This window comes from Callorhinchus milii, unplaced genomic scaffold, assembly GCF_018977255.1.
Source record: "Callorhinchus milii isolate IMCB2004 unplaced genomic scaffold, IMCB_Cmil_1.0 Scaffold9, whole genome shotgun sequence".
In the NCBI taxonomy this organism is placed as follows: Eukaryota; Metazoa; Chordata; class Chondrichthyes; order Chimaeriformes; family Callorhinchidae; genus Callorhinchus; species Callorhinchus milii.
This window is the reverse complement of record NW_024704750.1, coordinates 2,767,468-2,784,716: the sequence shown is the minus strand read 5'-3', so window position 1 is coordinate 2,784,716 and position 17,249 is coordinate 2,767,468. Positions and strand designations below refer to the sequence as shown.

General features: G+C 41.4%; 1 protein-coding gene across 3 annotated transcripts; it reads left to right on the top strand.

Annotated features, from left to right (window-relative positions):
- The first annotated feature begins 2,469 nt into the window (after positions 1 to 2,469).
- golga5 (golgin A5) lies at positions 2,470 to 15,722 on the top strand. 3 transcript variants are annotated; one of them, XM_042338284.1, is made up of 13 exons: positions 2,470 to 2,529; positions 4,164 to 4,786; positions 5,958 to 6,179; positions 6,702 to 6,921; positions 7,416 to 7,539; positions 8,619 to 8,822; positions 9,649 to 9,819; positions 12,123 to 12,251; positions 12,335 to 12,433; positions 12,704 to 12,926; positions 13,557 to 13,662; positions 14,025 to 14,088; positions 15,325 to 15,722. In XM_042338284.1, the coding sequence occupies exons 2-13, from the start codon at positions 4,213 to 4,215 to the stop codon at positions 15,409 to 15,411; spliced, it is 2,223 nt and encodes a 740-aa protein (XP_042194218.1). In that variant the 5' UTR covers positions 2,470 to 2,529; positions 4,164 to 4,212; the 3' UTR covers positions 15,412 to 15,722. The 3 variants fall into 3 exon arrangements, with proteins under 3 accessions (XP_042194218.1, XP_042194217.1, XP_042194216.1); XM_042338283.1 differs by having other exon boundaries at positions 2,481 to 2,596; XM_042338282.1 differs by having other exon boundaries at positions 2,481 to 2,612.
- The last annotated feature ends 1,527 nt before the right edge of the window (positions 15,723 to 17,249 follow it).

The window sequence follows — 17,249 nt, the reverse complement described above, 5'->3', positions numbered from 1 at the left end:
ACTCGGAGGTGAGAGATGCTACTGAGCCACGCTGACACGCAAAGTGGTCTATCCAGAATCTTCCCAGATGCAAACCAAACATTGAAAATAGATGCTGTTTTTTTTTTCCAATTATTTCTAGCTTCGAGAACGGTGGGGCATTGCTGTGCACAAATCGGGCGCCAACGGATGTGGTGTTATTTATTGACATGTTTCAATGTTTGTGGATAAGCAAGTACCACCATCACAGCCTGCCCACAATCCCATTCAGTCGCCTGCCTGACCCTATCAAATTGTAAACTTGGTAACAGATGTGGCAGCATAATAATAATAATAATAATTCTTGCAGTTGATTGTGCTCCTTCCACATCAGGGTTATGTCTCACAGGGCTTCACGGGAGTTACTGTACATCATAGAATTATACAGCACAGAAGGAGGCCATTCGGCCCATCGTGTCTGAGCCACAAGTGCAGAGACATTCAGTCAGATTCAAAGACATTAAATTAACTGACGAGTTATGGCCAAGGAAGCAAATTTGCCAACTCATGATTTGGAGCCTATCAAGACACTGGCTTCTGGTGTCTCTAGTTGGTACTGCAATACTCCCCAAACATATTAAATGTACTGAAGGGATATCCTAGTGTTTCCAGCAACAACAGAATTATATTTGTACAGGTTCCAGATTGTAAACCTATTTGGTTTCTGTAAACCTATTTTATGCAAAGAAATACGCATGAACTTTTAAGGCCTGGGATACTGTCTGCTTCACGGAGGGCTAATTTCGAAATGATGTGCAACAAATCTTTCTTCACCTGGTCAATCATCTGCATTTCGGTTTTAAGACGTTAAAATGATTTTCAATCTACAAGATACCCAGTCACTAAAATCCAGTAAAGCGTTTTGAGACAGTGCAAGTGAAGTTGCTGTCTTTTTCGGAAGTATAAATTGGTAAACTTGAACTTACAGATGTCCATGCAAGTAATTTTAATACAATTAACCGTTTTTTCGCTTGATCAATATCCAAACAAGCCAGTATTGTCAAAACATTAGCCATAAGTATATTGAGGCGCAGCTACATGTTGATTCTGTTAATTTTACTGCCGCAATTACGGCAATGTTTTGATTTTATTGCTGCCACCTGGTGGGATACAAAGACAAATGCAGAATTAAACAATATCTTGTGGCTTCCCAGCCAAAGTTATTAGCATCAAAATTATTTCACTAATCTGTATTGCCAGCCTCATTCGGTTGGTAGGTTTGTACATGAATAGGCAGGTGCAGGGAGGACAATACAACAACAACAGCAAAATTACATTAATAGAGAGTCTTTCACGTCGGGAGAACGTCCCAAGGCGCTGTAAGCAATAAGACCTTTGTACCAGTTGGAGTCTATCGGTCTGTCCACAAGTCACTTAGCAACGCGCTCTCTCCGCAGCAATGCAAATATCCAGGCCGTACCAAGCATGCTGTAGGTATACCTCGACAACAACGTTTGCAAACAAAACTGAAGAAAACTGCAAAGTTCCAATAAAGGTCATCGACCTGAAACGTTGACTCACTTTCGTCTCTCCATAGATGCTGCCTGACCTGCTGAGTGTTCCCAACGACTTCTGTTTTTACACTGTAAAGTAGATTGACTGTGGTTTTTGTGGAGGTGGCCGTGAGCACGGTCGAAGAGGAAAGTTTTCAGGCGGGACATGAAAGAGGGGAGAGAGGGGTTTGTTCATGAATAGGCAGGTGCAGGGAGGACAATACAACCTCCGATGGTGGCGCGGAGGGTGCGAGGGACGAGCAGGAGGCCGGTTAGTGCCAGTCGAGCGGAGACGCCGGCCGGCCGGGTGGTGGATTGGGGGAGTGAGGAGGTTTGGAGAGGGAGGGAGGGAGGGAGGGAGGGAGGTGCCAGGGAGTGAAGGGATTCAAACATGAGCGGTGAAGATCCTGAAGTCGATCCAGTAATAGTGTGCGCAGCGCTTTGAGGCGTCTCAAAGCCGTCAGCAGGCGCTATATTACTGTATCAAATGCAAGGAATATTATTACTTATTTTATTTATTTATGTATTTGTTTATTTATGTGCTTATTTAATTTGTTTATCTATTTATTTATGTATTTATTTTTATAAGATCTGCAAGTATTGATTGATTGACTGATTGATTGACTGATTGATTATAAGATCTCCAAGTGTTTGTTTGTTTGTTTCTTTATTATTTTTCTGCAAGTGTTTATTTAGTTGGTTTGTTTGTTTGTTTATTAATGATATATAAATATAAATATATATACATAATCTCCATGTGTTGTGATTGCTCTTTGGGGCTGAGATGGACGTTGAGCCAAGAGCCTCTCTGACGTCACCACGCAGACCAGCGTCCCCTTGACGCGCCCTCTCCCTCCCTCTCCCGCGCCATCACTCTCACGCATGCGCACTGTGTGTTTTCCCGCTCAGGCACCTGCACGGCCACCCCCCTCCCGCCCCCCCGCGCGCGGGGTCCTCTCGGCCGGGCATCCACGTCTCCAGCAAAGATGGAGGAGCAGCTGAGGCGGTGACACCGCGGGTCCGTCTCTCTCCGCCTCCCCCTCTCTCTCTCTCTCTCTCTCTGTCTCTGTCTCCGCGTCCCTCTGGTAAATAATCCTCTGGGTAAGTGCCTCGTCTGCCTCGGGCGGCGGACTAGAGGTGGCGGGAAGGAGGGAGGGAGGGGGGAAAATGGGGGCTATGAGGGTGTCCCGGGCCCAGGCCCAGGCCTCAACTGCTTGTTGTTTACATTGCGGGTCACTCACTCCCGTGGCCTCTGTGTGGTCAAACCGCCTCTCCCCCCCGGGGGGAGGGGGAGGGAGACTGACTGACACTCTCTGCAGTCACTGCACACACCCCCCCCCTCACTCCCCCCCCCCCCCTCCTGTGTGGTCAAACCGCCTCTCCCCCCGGGGGGGGGGAGGGAGACTGACTGACACTCTCTGCAGTCACTGCACACCCCCCCCCTCCCCCCCCCCCCCCCCCATCCCCTCCTGTGTGGTCAAACCGCCTCTCCCCCCCGGGGGGAGGGGGAGGGAGACTGACTGACACTCTCTGTAGTCACTGCACACCTCCCCCCTCACTCCCCCCCTCACCCCCTCCTTTTGCCGCAACACGACATGTTCATTTGTGTTCTGCAGTGATGGATTATTATGACTTATTTTTATTATTATTATAATTCTTCCATTTGATATAGAACCAGGAGAGGTTATGACCCCTTCTCTCCCCCCCACCCCACCCCCCCCCCCCCACCACCACCACCACCCATCCGCAAAAAAAAATTAATAATAATAATTTTGGTCACTGACTAAACCCACGACTGTTTGTGCGGCGACGCTGCTGTGGGTAATTGGCTGCCGTGTTTCGCCCACGAAACGTGCAGTCCGTTCGCTTCGCAGCACGTGCTTGTGAGACGTCTCAAGCAACGCGATAAGGCGCTGTCTCAAACGCGATGACTTATTATTTTTATAATGATATTCAGAAATTACATTTATAATAATACTTAGATTTCTGATATTCGCCCACAAATATACAGTCCATTCACTTTACAGTGTGTTCTGTGAAGCGCTTTGGGACGTCCTCCCGACGTGAAAAGCGCTATATCAAATGCAAGGATTATTATTATTATTATTATAATAGCATAATATTTCTCATGTTGTTGGGAGGTCTCAAGGTGCTTCGCTGTAAAGTGGATCTCCTGTGAATTTGGGCGGGTTTCAAATGAGTTTTGCCACGCGCTCCCCACCCCATCTCTTTTCCCCCATTGATCCTGAAAACCTCCCCCCAACCCCCTCAGCCTTTCCCACTGATTATTGTGGTGAAGAGGACGAGGGTGTCAGTGTTTGGAATTATCCGTAATAATCTGGACTCTGCGTTAACATTCCACAAAACATTTTGAAGATGGATGGAAAACGTCATTCTCTCAGGCAGAGATACGCAAAGTGACATTTCCTGCTCTTGATATCCCGGCCAACACTCCTCCAGTTAGAAGTCAGTCATTCCCTTCATGACATGGTTTGTAGGACATTGCTTTACACAAATTGACTACTGTGTTTTCCTATAAGTACACAGTCACTACACTCAGTGATTACTGTCAAGTGCTTTGAGATGTTTTAACTTATTTGCCTCATTTCTATGTTCTATGCAGAATTAACATTATGCTCCTTGCCCTCTTAGGAAAGGTTATGTTGTGATACTGCCTTTTGGCCCTAATACAAGGTTGAGAATGTCCTGGTTTACTGATCTTGCCGGGAAGGCAGAAGACTTCTTGAACAAAGTAGACCAGGGAGCAGCACTGTTGGTGAAGCCGACTGATGAAGTAACTGCTACCAAGACTTTTAATCTTGAAGCCAGTTCTTCCACGCAATATTCTGCACTGAATGAGCAGACTGTTGAGTCCGATCACCAAGCTCATGCCACTGTCAATTATGTCTCATCTGCTGCCAGTAATATCAAGAGACAGAAGACCACTCTGCTTGCTGGAACCGCTAATGCACCCAATACAGCACGGACCTTTGAAACCACGGCTGTTACTTCTGCGAACTCTTCTCTAAGCAGACCCTCAGCACAGTTTGTAAGACCAAAAAAGATTGAGCCAAATGACGACCAACTCTTTGACTTTCTAAATAGTTCAGAGAAGTCATTAAATGGAAGGGTGGAGAGCAAACGAGAGATCGCAAAACCCTCCACCCCACAAAGTCATTCTCGGACTTCCAGTCTCAGTTCAATATCTACCAGCACCATGAGTATCAAGACAACGGAGGAAAGCTCTGCCAGGGATGATCCTAATACTGGCCAAGGTAAGAAATTATTCACTAACATGCAATCATTATATCCATCATTACAAATACACACAATGTACTTGACAAGGAAGCAAATTCATGCAAGCAAACAGCCATAAAGTGAATAATCAGTTTTTATAATCCGTGGGATTGTTATCCAGGATACTAGGAAAACCTGTTTTCTGTTTGTGCCACGGGATCTGTGATGTCCATCTGAACAGGTAGATGGCACCCTGGTTTGTTGACTCATCCAGAAGCTGGCTCTTGTGACAATGCAGTGTCTCCCAGTGCTAGACTATGTCAAGTGTCAACCTAACCTTTCAGTTTACCCCAATTTTAAGATCTCTTATTTTGTTTGACATTATTTGAAAAGAGAAGAGGGTTTACAACAGTCCAGATTATTTGGATATTCAAGTCATGGCTGTTTCTTTCTGGTGCTGTTTCAGCACAAATGACTGCACTGTTTGCCTACAAAGTATTCACTGCATTTGACAGTTACCAAGAGAGACAATTCAACGGCAAAAATCACTATAGAAATGCAAGCTATTCTCAAGTCTTGATGTCTTTTTTTATGTACACAATTTAATTCAGTGTGTGGAAATGGATCAACGTATATAGTCTGCATGAAGAATTTAGACCTTTTAATTTAGATTTTTAAAAGGAAAAACAACTGTTGTTGAGCTTAAATTTTCAATTGACGTGCATAACATCCAATGTTGACAGGTGAAGCCTGATGCTGTAAAAGTAGTCTGTTAGAACTATAGTTAGATTAGGACAAGGAGCACTTAACAAAGGTCATCTGTGTGTAGAAATAATGATCGGAGATGAAACCTTTATTTATTTCTCCCCACCCTGACAAATGTTTGATATTAATTTTCACACAATAAACATGCTATTTAAACATGTTACTTTGCTCACCATACCTCTGCCCTTTTCCCTCCTCCTCTCACCCCCAAACTCTGTTAGACAGCGTATAAATTTACTGGGGCAAATGTACATTGTGCCTGACTTGGGTATGGTGCACAGATACATCAATTAATTAAATTAGTGGAGCAATCAATATTTTAATATCTACAGATATTGGTATTATCAAGAGCACAATTATGAATTTCTGTATGAAAATCACACATTTATTTTACCAGCAATTTTTTTAAAATTTAAGCCCTTGATTTTGTCTTTTTACCTTCAGATGTTTCAGATAGCTCTTACGTCAGTTTTGGAACACAAATGGAAGCTTCAAAAGAGGAACCACCAAATAATGCACCCAGCTCAGGTCTGTCCTCCAAAGATGAGAATCACTCCCCAGAACTGTCAAACCTTCGCCTTGAGAACCAGCTACTGCGGAACGAGGTCTCATCCTTAAATCAAGAAATGGCATCATTGATTCAGAGGTCGAAACAGACACAGGAAGGTAACAAAGAAACCAATGATTCCCATTTACCTCTTTCATCGTGCTTTCGGTCATCTTTTGTCCTCCCCGCACCCTTCGTCTCCCACCCCCAGTCCGGATGCCCAGCTAGCAGTGTTGAGTGCTTTGCAATATGAAAGGCACTGTGTGCATGTAAATTGTATTGTGTAATGATCCTTAGGTTGAGATGTTAAATTAAGTTTTTATCTACCTGTTCTAGTGTCTTGAACGGAAGTTAAGGATTCCATGGGAGTATTTCAAGCAAGAGCAAGGAGTTTAAGGTTAAATATTTAGAAACAATGTCTTTCCTCACAATCTTGCCTCGCCAAGATGGGTTTGGGTGGGGGTGGCATGAGTTCCAGTCTTGACTGTTTGTCTAAACACACATTGTTAAGCTTGTTTTACACAGTGTATTGATGTACTCATTTGCTCTTTCATTAGAACGCCTGAAATGACAGTTGTTAGACCAAATTATGTAATTTTTTTATGTTTGCTCTGATTATTTCTACTTATTTGCATTTCTAGATTTAAACAAATCGAGGAAGCAAATTGAGAGGTGGAACTCTGAGAACTCAAAGGCTGACAGGCTGAGCAGAGAGCTGCGTGCCCAGGTAGATGACCTGACTGAGGCACTGACTGCCAAGGATTCTCAGCTGGCTGTGCTCAAAGTGAGACTGGAAGAGGCTGATCAACTACTAAAATCTCGCACTGAAGCATTGGATACATTGCAAAGTGAAAAAAACAGGTTCAAATGAGCTTCCTAACATATCTACTATTTATCCAGAGCTAGTATGCAATTTGGCGTGCGAGCCTATTCGTCGGATACTGTCCCAACTCGATTTGAGTTTCACCAGCAATCCCTGAAGACGTTTGGTTCATTCAAAATGGTTCCCTGACATACAACACTTTTCAGCCCTAATTTGGGCGCTACTGTTATTCAGAAGTGTGTGTGAGGGGCTGAGTATGCCTGTACACCTTTTAACACTATTCCTTAAAAACTGAAAGCTGTTTTGAAGGTTGCTGACTGCTTTAAAATTAATGATATGAATTGCTACTGTTTCATTTACAATGTTGATTTTAATTAAAATGACACCTGAGATGACCTCAACTGTTACCTGAGAATGAGAAGTGCAAAGACCTTGCCCGAGCCCCCCACCCAATCTGTGTTGCAATATTACATTTGCTGTGTGTGTCCAGAAACCTATGGGTGACATTGTCTTTATTTATTTTGTTGAAAAGAATACTACAGGATCACACCGATGGGAGTAACATAAACAATCAAGCTTTCCAGACAGTCCAAGAACGCCTGCTGGAAACTGAATCAGTGCTCAAGCGAGAACAGGAGAGTTACAAACAAATGCAGGTTTGTTTTCTTTTTATGTAAAAGATAAAGAAGGAGAGTTTGAAAAGAGTGCAGAGCATGTGAGCATCATAAATGGTTGATTTCATTCGCCAGTTAGCAAGATCCTGTTTACTTCAGGAAATTAATTTGGTCTGACTTGCTATTTACACTGTGATTGAAGTATCGCGTGCATTGATTGCTTCTGATCTCAAGTCTTGTTGCCCGCAGTGTGCTACACTTTGATGCAGGATCCTTTTTGGATTTGCACAAGCCTTTTGACATCCTCCTTGTTTGAATCGCATTCTCCTACTGTGTCTTACATTTCTACGGTTCTGTGTATGATTGGGTTACATACCTTTAAGAGCTGAAACCAAAGCTCTTCCTCTGCAAAATTTCAACTTAAAAAGGGGTAGAGGAATTAACATTTGTTTTAAATAGAAAAGTATTGCCCATTCTGTCACATCCATCTATACAGTTCATCCTGATCAATAGTACATTCACAAGAAGGAGCTAAATCATTGAGGAGAGAAAGAGCGGGGCTTTTATTCTGTAATTCTGGAATTCCATCCCAGGGTCCCTTCGCCTCGCTTCCTCCCTTGCCTCCTTCAAAGCCGGTCTCAAGACACTTCTCTTCGATTGTGCCTTTGGTCGCCCGCCCACCTCTCTGCCTTCCCTCATCCCTACCCCACCCCTCCCCCATGCTCGGGCACCAACACCTGATTGTTCAGCGCTTTGGGACGTCCTTCCTACGTGAAAGGCGCTCTACAAATGTCATTTTGTTGTTGTTGTAACTAAATATTTAATTTATTTATAATGATGCCACTCAATGGCTTTATCTTGTGTTTAATGGGAAAGGATCTTTTTTATTGAAATGGCTTTAAAAATGTTTATTTTTTAAAAAAAAGGCAATGTTTTATTTTCCTTTATCAGCAATAGGTTCATTGTAGGGATTTATCTATTATTTAACGGTATTCCTAAATGTTGTCAGGAATTTCTTCTGCAAGTTTGCACGGCAAGAAGGTCATTTTAAAATTTTGTGAAAATATTGTCGGGTTTACAAACAGATGATATAAAATGTCTCTATTGTCCCTTCGTTTCAGAATGAATTTGCAGGTAGACTCAGTAAAGTAGAGGCAGAGCGGCAGAGCCTCGCTGAAGCATTGACTGTGGCTGAGAGAAAGGCTATTGAGGAAAAAAGAAGAGCAGATGATCAGCAACACCAGCTCAAAGGTGTTAAAAATAGCTTGGACTCCGTTAAACAGGAGCTGGTAGATTACAAGCAAAAAGCTTCCAGGATCCTACAGGTGAGGACAGAGTTATGGTGGAGTGCAAGAAACTTCTTGTTGTGTAACATCAGCAGTAAAGGCTTGCTTCGTTAAATGAAAATCAGCTGAAAATCACATTCTTAAAATGGAGTTTAATTCAGGATTCATGTGATCAAATTTGAGAGTACAGTATGCAGCACTTTGGGACGTCCTCCTGACACGAAAGGTACTATACAAATGTAATTAGAATACATTAGAATATTCAGCACAGAAACAGGTCATTTGGCCTATCTGGTCTTTGCAGTTGTTTATGCTCCAATGAGCCTCCTCCTGCCCTTCCTCAACTAAGCCTTCAAGCATAACCGTCTAATTTGTTGTGACTGAGCAGTTTTAAACTCATGCACATTTTCCCCTACAGTATATGAATTGTGCCACTAGGTGGCAAAAATGTTTCATAAACCAGTGAGCAGATTGCGAGTGCGTCTACCAAACTTGGTTTATATCCCAATGATCTTATGTCCTAAGTGTTCTGTGTATTTGGGGGGGGTTTGTCACCACAGTGTTTATTAGCTCAGTTTAAGTCCTGCTCCTAGATGCAAAATAAGCACATTGTTATTGATCCACTTTTTAGTAGACAATTTGTAAATTGCTCTTTTCAAAGTGTTTTCATTTTTAAAAATGTCAACATAGTCGTTCCATTGAGGAATTGAGAGCATTGCTAATACAATGATCACAAAGTGGATTTATAATTAGCTCAGTCTTACTAAACATTCTTATTTTACTGTCCACTTTACAGACTCCGTTGCAACCGTGACATTTCTGACTTTGAGTTCAAAAGATGTGTCTGATGATTTCTTTTCTTCAGTCGAAGGAGAAGCTGATTAACAGCCTGAAGGAGGGTTCAGGGATTGAGGGGCTGGAGAACCATGCCATCAGCACCATGGAGATGGAGGAGCTGAGGCATGAACGAGACCTACAGAGAGAAGAGATCCAGAAACTGCTCGGTCACATCCAGCAGCTGAGGACAGAGCTGCAGGTGAACACTTAAACCCTCAGCAAATCAAAATGCCACAAAAAAAATAATAATAATTTGGTCACTCAATCCACGACTGTTTGTGGGACACTGCTGTGTGCAATTGGCTGCCGCGTTTCGCCCACAAATATACAGTCAATTTGCTTCACAGTATATCCTGTGAAGCGTTTTGAGACGTCTGGAAGACATGATAGGGCGCTATGTCAAATGCAAGGATTATTATTATTATTCATCTGTTCCAGTCATTGAGTAAAATTGTTTGCCAGTTGTGTAGAACAAAACCTAATTTAGAGATCAGTGAAGAGACAAAGGATATGTTAATGACCCATATTTGGCGTGACCTGACACTAAATCCTATATAGATCCTGTTAAGCCGTATACCTATCTTATTTGGTGTGTATGTTTTGTAAGTCAAACAGAGAGCAATAGTCATAAACCCACTGTGTAGTTTACTGAGGGAGGTGTTGTTTCTTTCCCTCCTATCCTATAGGGCCTATTTGAGCCACCTCACCACTTCTGACGAATGGAAAATGCTTTTAAGGGCTGATTTTGCTTGCTGCGGATTTCTAGCATGTACAATTTTGGTTGTTTTTAAAATGTCCTCAAATGAGATAATTCTGTACATGGTTTCTTCCATTGGATGGCACTATAACAATATTTCATAGGGTCTTATCAATTTGAAACATTCAAAGTTCAAAGCACTTCACAAGTTAAGTGGTAGCGTCTGTTTTAGTTGATACCAAGATACCATCAACAGCCATAGGGTGAATGATCAGTTAATCTGGATGATCATTGACCATTGATCCTTTTTTAATCATGTCATAGGATCTTCAACATCCGCCTAAACTGGCAGAGTGGACCCACCTTAGTTTAACATCTCATTGTAATCTGCCAGTGTGTTCTGCACAGCTCAATTTAATACCATGAATGTATTGTCATCCAGAGGTTTGTTATAGCGTAACTCAGTGGCAAGATTTGGCTACTGCAACAACTACAAGCAGCAAGTAGATTTTCATTGGGTGAAAAGGATGAGGTTTCTTTCGAAAGAACCATAAGAAAATCAGTATTTTAAATCTAGCGCTGGAGAGAGAGAAAAGGGTGAATGGTTCAGATTGCCACAAGGGATTTCAGCTTCACTTGCAAATCTCTGAGCTAACAGCTTCAAAATTAAAAACACTGGCTTTCAGTGAACACCAGTGTTGGGCTAGTAACCCATAAAAAAATCCTAATTTATTCCTGTAAGATTGTTTTAAAACTATCACAGCAAATTGTCAGTTATATGTAAGAAATTCTGCGACAAAAACTTTGAAAGAATCTGGGACAGAATGGAGTTAAGTTTGTGAGGATTTCTGTGATGGATTCCAACCAGTTGTAACCCATCCTTGGATCTCATTCCCAATTACAAAAAAAAATGGAAGTACATGTATCTATCAACCGGTTTACTTTCAATTTAAAGTTTTTTCAGTGTGCAATTTACATTAAAAGAATATGTCCAGAATGGGGTGGGTGGATTGTGGTTCATTTGACCAATTCCTACCTGACCTGGGCTTTGTTTTAAACCCCAATAGTCCTCCCGCTGATCTGAAATGCAAATCAATTACCATTTCGAAATGTTAATTGAAAATGATGGACCCTTCTAATTCTACAGATGAAAGAAATTTTAAATGAATTTTCGATATAGGACTCTGGTAGCAGTAATGGTGGCATAATGGTTAGTAGGGTGTGTGGATGGTAGAGTCAAAATTGCCACAGTGACGGTTAACCCACACTACATCCACAACATTCCCTGCAACTGGTCCCAGTCCTAGACCTGGATGGTGGATAGCAGTTTAAGACTAGGAAAGAAGAGAGAGAATTTATTTTAAAAAGGAGCCTATCTCTTTTTTGAAAAAAAAAATCTTTTGCTCTGATTAAATACATTGAGGTTTTGCGCACTTTCAGCAGACTGCCCAGAATAAAGTAATTGTGATTATGCAATTTTTTTTCAAGGATTATGCACCAGTTTTGTTCTCCGATTGAGAAGTGACCTGTACAGAATTAATTTTGTGCTATGAATGCTGAAGTCCTTTACAATGCAACAAATTTATAGCCTGATTTTAAGCACTGAGTGCCGGCATTTTACCGTTGTGAATTAAGAACGGTCAGTGCACAAATTACCTTCCTTTTTATAAACTCAGATAGTCCATTAAACGATGATTGAAACTGTAGGTAGTGGCCCGAGCAGGTTATGTAGCAATGTGTTGAAGTGGTGGCTTTTTTTATCCCCAAAGAAAGACGCCCTTTCTTTGTATTGAAATCTGTGACAGGATACAGAGGCCCAACAAGTGGGAGAGGCTGAGGCATCCAGGGAACAAGTTCAAGAACTACAGGACCAGGTCAACGTACTAAATGGGGCCAAGAGGGAAGTGGAAACTGAGCTGGACCGACAGAAACAGGTAAGAGTACCCGCTTTCAGACCAAGGTAAACACTAGCATCCCGCGTAAGAGCTGGGCTTCATTCTGTTATCTGTTCTTTCAGGAGTTTCAATACACAGAAGAAGAACTTCACCGCACTAAGAACATGCTGCAGAGCAGAATAAAGGACAGAGAGGATGAAATTCAGAAGCTTAGGAACCAGGTACGCTCCGAATCTCTGTTCGAGGTTTTGCTCCGAGATAGTGGGTAAGAATTTGAGGGAATCATCCTCCATGTTGAATGTCATATAATGAACATCCCCGTGACTATGCCTTCTAGGGCCCCTTTGAGGGAAAATTATCTGAAACTATGAAGCATATAAGCAATGTTTCATGTTGATCTCAGACTTATATTTGTGTGTGTGTGTATATATATGTGTGTGTGTGTGTTTCATACACTTGTCTAGTTATTCACACATTTTTGGCTCTTTCAGCTAACAAATAAGGCATTGAGTAATAGCCATGTGGAACTGGAGAACCGACTGCATCAACTGACCGAGACGTTGATTCAGAAGCAGACAATGCTGGAGGCTCTGAGCACTGAGAAGAACTCGCTCGTCTTCCAGCTTGAGCGTTTCGAGCAGCAGCTTAAGAGTGTTCAGGGCAACACTATCAATGGCACTGCCATCAACGTATCTGCATTGGAGAGCAGTGAAGGTAAGCACGGCTTTCAGTAACTCAACCCACTTCGGGCTGGATATGAGCCTCTTCAAATTGGGGTCAAATATTATTTATAAGTGATGTACGTTTCTTCATTATCTTTAAATGCCTGAAATCTGCATTCATCCAAAAGGCTTGTTTAAATTAAATTGGGTGGTTGTGTGAACTGTTTAGCATGCTGATGATGGAATGCTTGTGGTGTTCATTTTCCACATCATTTCATAAGCAAGGTAAAAATCAGAATTGGGCTCCCCAGACCCATCATTGTTATGTCATTTTTTTAATGTAAAAGCATAACTGTTATTGTTGATGTACTGAACAGCTATACCAAACACAACAACAATTATTGTTAAATAATGCCTAGGACATAGCCAGACAAGCCAACAATAAGTTTACTTTTTGATCGCGCTATTATTTGAATAGTACTTAATACATTTAATAAATGTATTTTTAATAATTTTTTTATTATTTAATAAACAGATGCACTATTTAGTATTGTGAGTCTTCATCTCAAAGATTTGGCCAGGTTTGATCCCAGATGATTATGGTGTTAATGTTTCATTAAATAATTCATTTATGTGTGTAAAATAAATAGTCTTTACAATGAACCTTGTGTGCTTGGACTAGGTGCTCGGATGAGGAATGTTCCAGATCTTTTCAATGAAGCGGATGGAGTTACAGCTGGAATGTACGGAAAAGTTCGCAAAGCAGCAAATACAATAGATCGATTCAGGTAAATATAGTTATAGGTGACCAAGGCTAAAGCTAAGTAGGCTGCTAAAATCTAGTGGTAACAATCCCACCTCACAAAGGTCTAGCTTGTTATTGATGGTATTTGTGCAAATTCTACCCTCCCCATCTCTTTATCTGGATACTGGACTCATTATTTTAAAAAAAACATGGTACTGTGGGAAGATGGTAGAATTGATTTGCTGGAAAAATGAGATCAAATTGGCCAAAAGGTCTTCTGAATTTGAACCCCTTTTTTTGTAGGTAAATTAGTTTTGTGTCCTACATTCGGTATTGTTTACAACAATTATTTAATGTGAATTTATTTTCTGACGTCACTAAAAAAAAATATGTTGTCTTTCACAGCATCCGTTTAGGAATCTTTCTGAGGCGTTATCCCATAGCAAGGATATTTGTAATTATTTACATGGTGAGTTTATTCTTTTGCTACGTCGAACTTGGGTCCAAAGTATCCTATCCTAGTTTGCTCGGATGTCCGAGATTTTAAGACTTTCATTTAAAGTGGGGAACGCCACAGTGTGCAGAGGAGTGGGGTAACAGTGCACGCTGTAAAGCGAAAGAACGTTTCACGCATAGGATTCCTCACAAGGCTGTGCTGTTGTGCTCAGGGGGAGCTGTATCCCAGGGGTGGAGCTCCTGCTAGCTAGCCCAAGAGTGGTGCAGACATTTGGGTGCAGGTTGCTTGCAAGAGTACGTGGATTCAGAATAAACCACAGTAACGTTCCATCTTTAAAACATTTCATTCACATGAAACAAATAACATATTTAATTCGTCAACAGCTGTGGAAAGTTACAGAAGAAGATGATAGTTTTATTATTTTTCCCTCTGACTGAATCTTGCAGTTGGAGGGTAGACCCAGATAGTCAAAGCTGGTTTAGCTTGACTGATCTTTTTGTTTCTCCTCCATATACTGTACCTTGCCTTCACTCAGCACCTCACACAATGCAGAATGGTTTAGTTTTAAAAGGATTGTGATGAATTTGCAATTCTGCGACTGTCCTTGGGCTTTTTTAATGTTCGGGCTTTTGTTACAGCAGCAACTTTATTAAGTTATTAAAATGACACACGTCCTTTAACTGGTATAGGACTAATACAGTACAATATATAGATTATGCTTGCAGCCATAAAAAAGGTCTTGTGTTATTGACTCGGTTGCAATGCCAGCAAATCTATTCTCTAAATTGTTAAATGTAATTAGAGTAATGAGAGTACTCTATTCCCAAGTACTTTCAGAAACCCTGGCCTGCCTGCTGCACTTGTTATATTTTATTCGTATCCAAACATAACTTGTTCCTCAATTGTATACATTGGTTTCCATTGTTCAGTTTGTATTTCATCTTTTCCAGACTTAACAGCCTTTACATGCAAAAGCACTCTTAAGTGATGTGCTCAACTTTAGCACCCAAACAAAGAAATTGGCTGATTTACTGTATATTGAAAATACTTTTCCCCAAAATTCAAACCTGAAGCTTTGAATAAGATTCACCCCCAGCATTGCTACCTGTAACATAATCCCATTTAAGCGTTCTGGGACGCTACACTGCGTGAGGGGCGCTATATAAATGCAAGTTGTTGTTGTAATCTGTTTGGAATCTTATAATTCTGTTATTGGTATTCATGTTTCACATAATCATTTTATTTCAGGTGCTTCTACACCTTTGGGTCATGATAGTGCTTCTGACGTACACACCAGAGGTACATCACGGTTCCTTCCAACCAGGTGGCAAGTGAAAACAAAGACTGGATGCACCAGCGAAGGAACTGGATTTTTTAAAAATATATTTATGTAGCACATTCTACAGACCAATAAGTCCATACATACTATAAAACTGGCTTGCTGCTGGCTTTGATCAGGAGAATAATATTTCCAAATTAACACTCTGTGAGGGTTTAATTATTTTATTTTTGGCATTTTATTCTTTGCACTTTTTTTTCTTCTCTTAATTGGCCCCTGTACATACAAATTCAGCTGTGTAGGAACATTGCAGGACAGATATGACTTGTGCAATATCATTAAATAAACTTAAGGCAAATAACGTTGACATTTTGTTTTTAGATTGATGTTTTTTTTCCCCAGACTTTAATGAGGCTGTAACATACGACTTATCAGCTCATCCAGGCCCCATTTCTGACCAATTCTCAACTTTGTCCTCTCTCAAAACACTGTCAATCCATTGCTGATTCAGTGGTAAATACACTCCCCTTGCTGAATGCTTCCACTAAGGTCGTTTAGTGACTCTGCTTTTTAGATATATGCCAACAACGGGATGAAAATTGCCTTCCTTAATTTGAGTTTCAGCTCATCACTTTTTAAATGTTTTTTTCCTAACTTGTATTTGCCCAAGATACCTCCTCTGCATAAATATTCCTGGTTCCCATTGTTTTTAAATGCTTAGGATCGTGTTCCACTCACAGTCTTCTGTTTCCAATGATATTTGCTTAGCCACCCTTAAGATCTCAGCGACCTTTGTTGCTCTTTCTCAAGCGTATTTGTGGCCCAGGCTGGACCCAAGTCCAAATTAAGAGAGTTGCCTAAATGCTTTTGTACTCCAGATATACTCAAAACCGTGATTTGTGTTTGCTCCATTTTCTGAACGTGCTTTATTCTTTCCAAGATGGTGATTTAGACACGTGGAAACAGGAGGAGGCCATTCAGCCCCTCTAGCATGTTCCGCCATTCTATAAGATCATGGCTGATCTGGACCTCAACTCCAATTACCCCATCCCTTGATACCCTGACCTAACATATATCTATCCACCTCAGTCTTGAAAATGTAAAAAAAATCCTGTTTCGGATCCATTCCCAAAAAACATGACAATCTTCATGAGAGCATCTCTCATGTTACAGTAATTCATAAAATCAACATTGTAACTTGTGCATGTCTTCGCCCTGTTCGTATATTGTTGGGCTTTTTAAACGTTCAGTCAAAATAGTCCCCTTCCCAAATTGCAAGAAATATAAACAACAAATTATATTTGTATGGAGCCTTTCACGTCGGGAGGACGTCCCAAAGCACTGGACAGTCAGAGATTTGGACCCAAGCTGGAGGTTGGGATCAGGGGAGGTGGAGGCCAGGGAGGGTAGGGGAAGGAGGGTGACCGAAGGAGCCATCGAAGAGGAAGGTCTTGAGACAGCCCTTGAAGGAGGCAAGGGAGGGAGCGAGGCAAAGGAACTGTGGGATGGAGTTCCATAGGGTGGGGGCACGGAGACTGAAGGCCCGACCGCCGGTGATGGAGTGGGCTAGGGGAGAGACGTAAACGTAGAAATAAAGAACACCAGATATTACTCTTAATTACAAGTCAGTAATGCAACCTGCAAGATTAGGGGACTGAAATTCCAATTGTTTTTTGCCTTAAATCTATTGTTTTAAGATTTGAGATCATGCAGAAGGTTTGCAAATTCTTAAATATAACTTAATTTGGGAGACAGATCCCTCACGGTTCTTTAAAAGAAAGTCTGAAAACTGTTGAGATTGAATCCTTTTTAGGATTTGCCAAAACTCTGCTCAATCGGAAATTTTAAATTCGTGATATTGAGACTAAAAGTAAGCGACGGCAGGAGCCAGGTG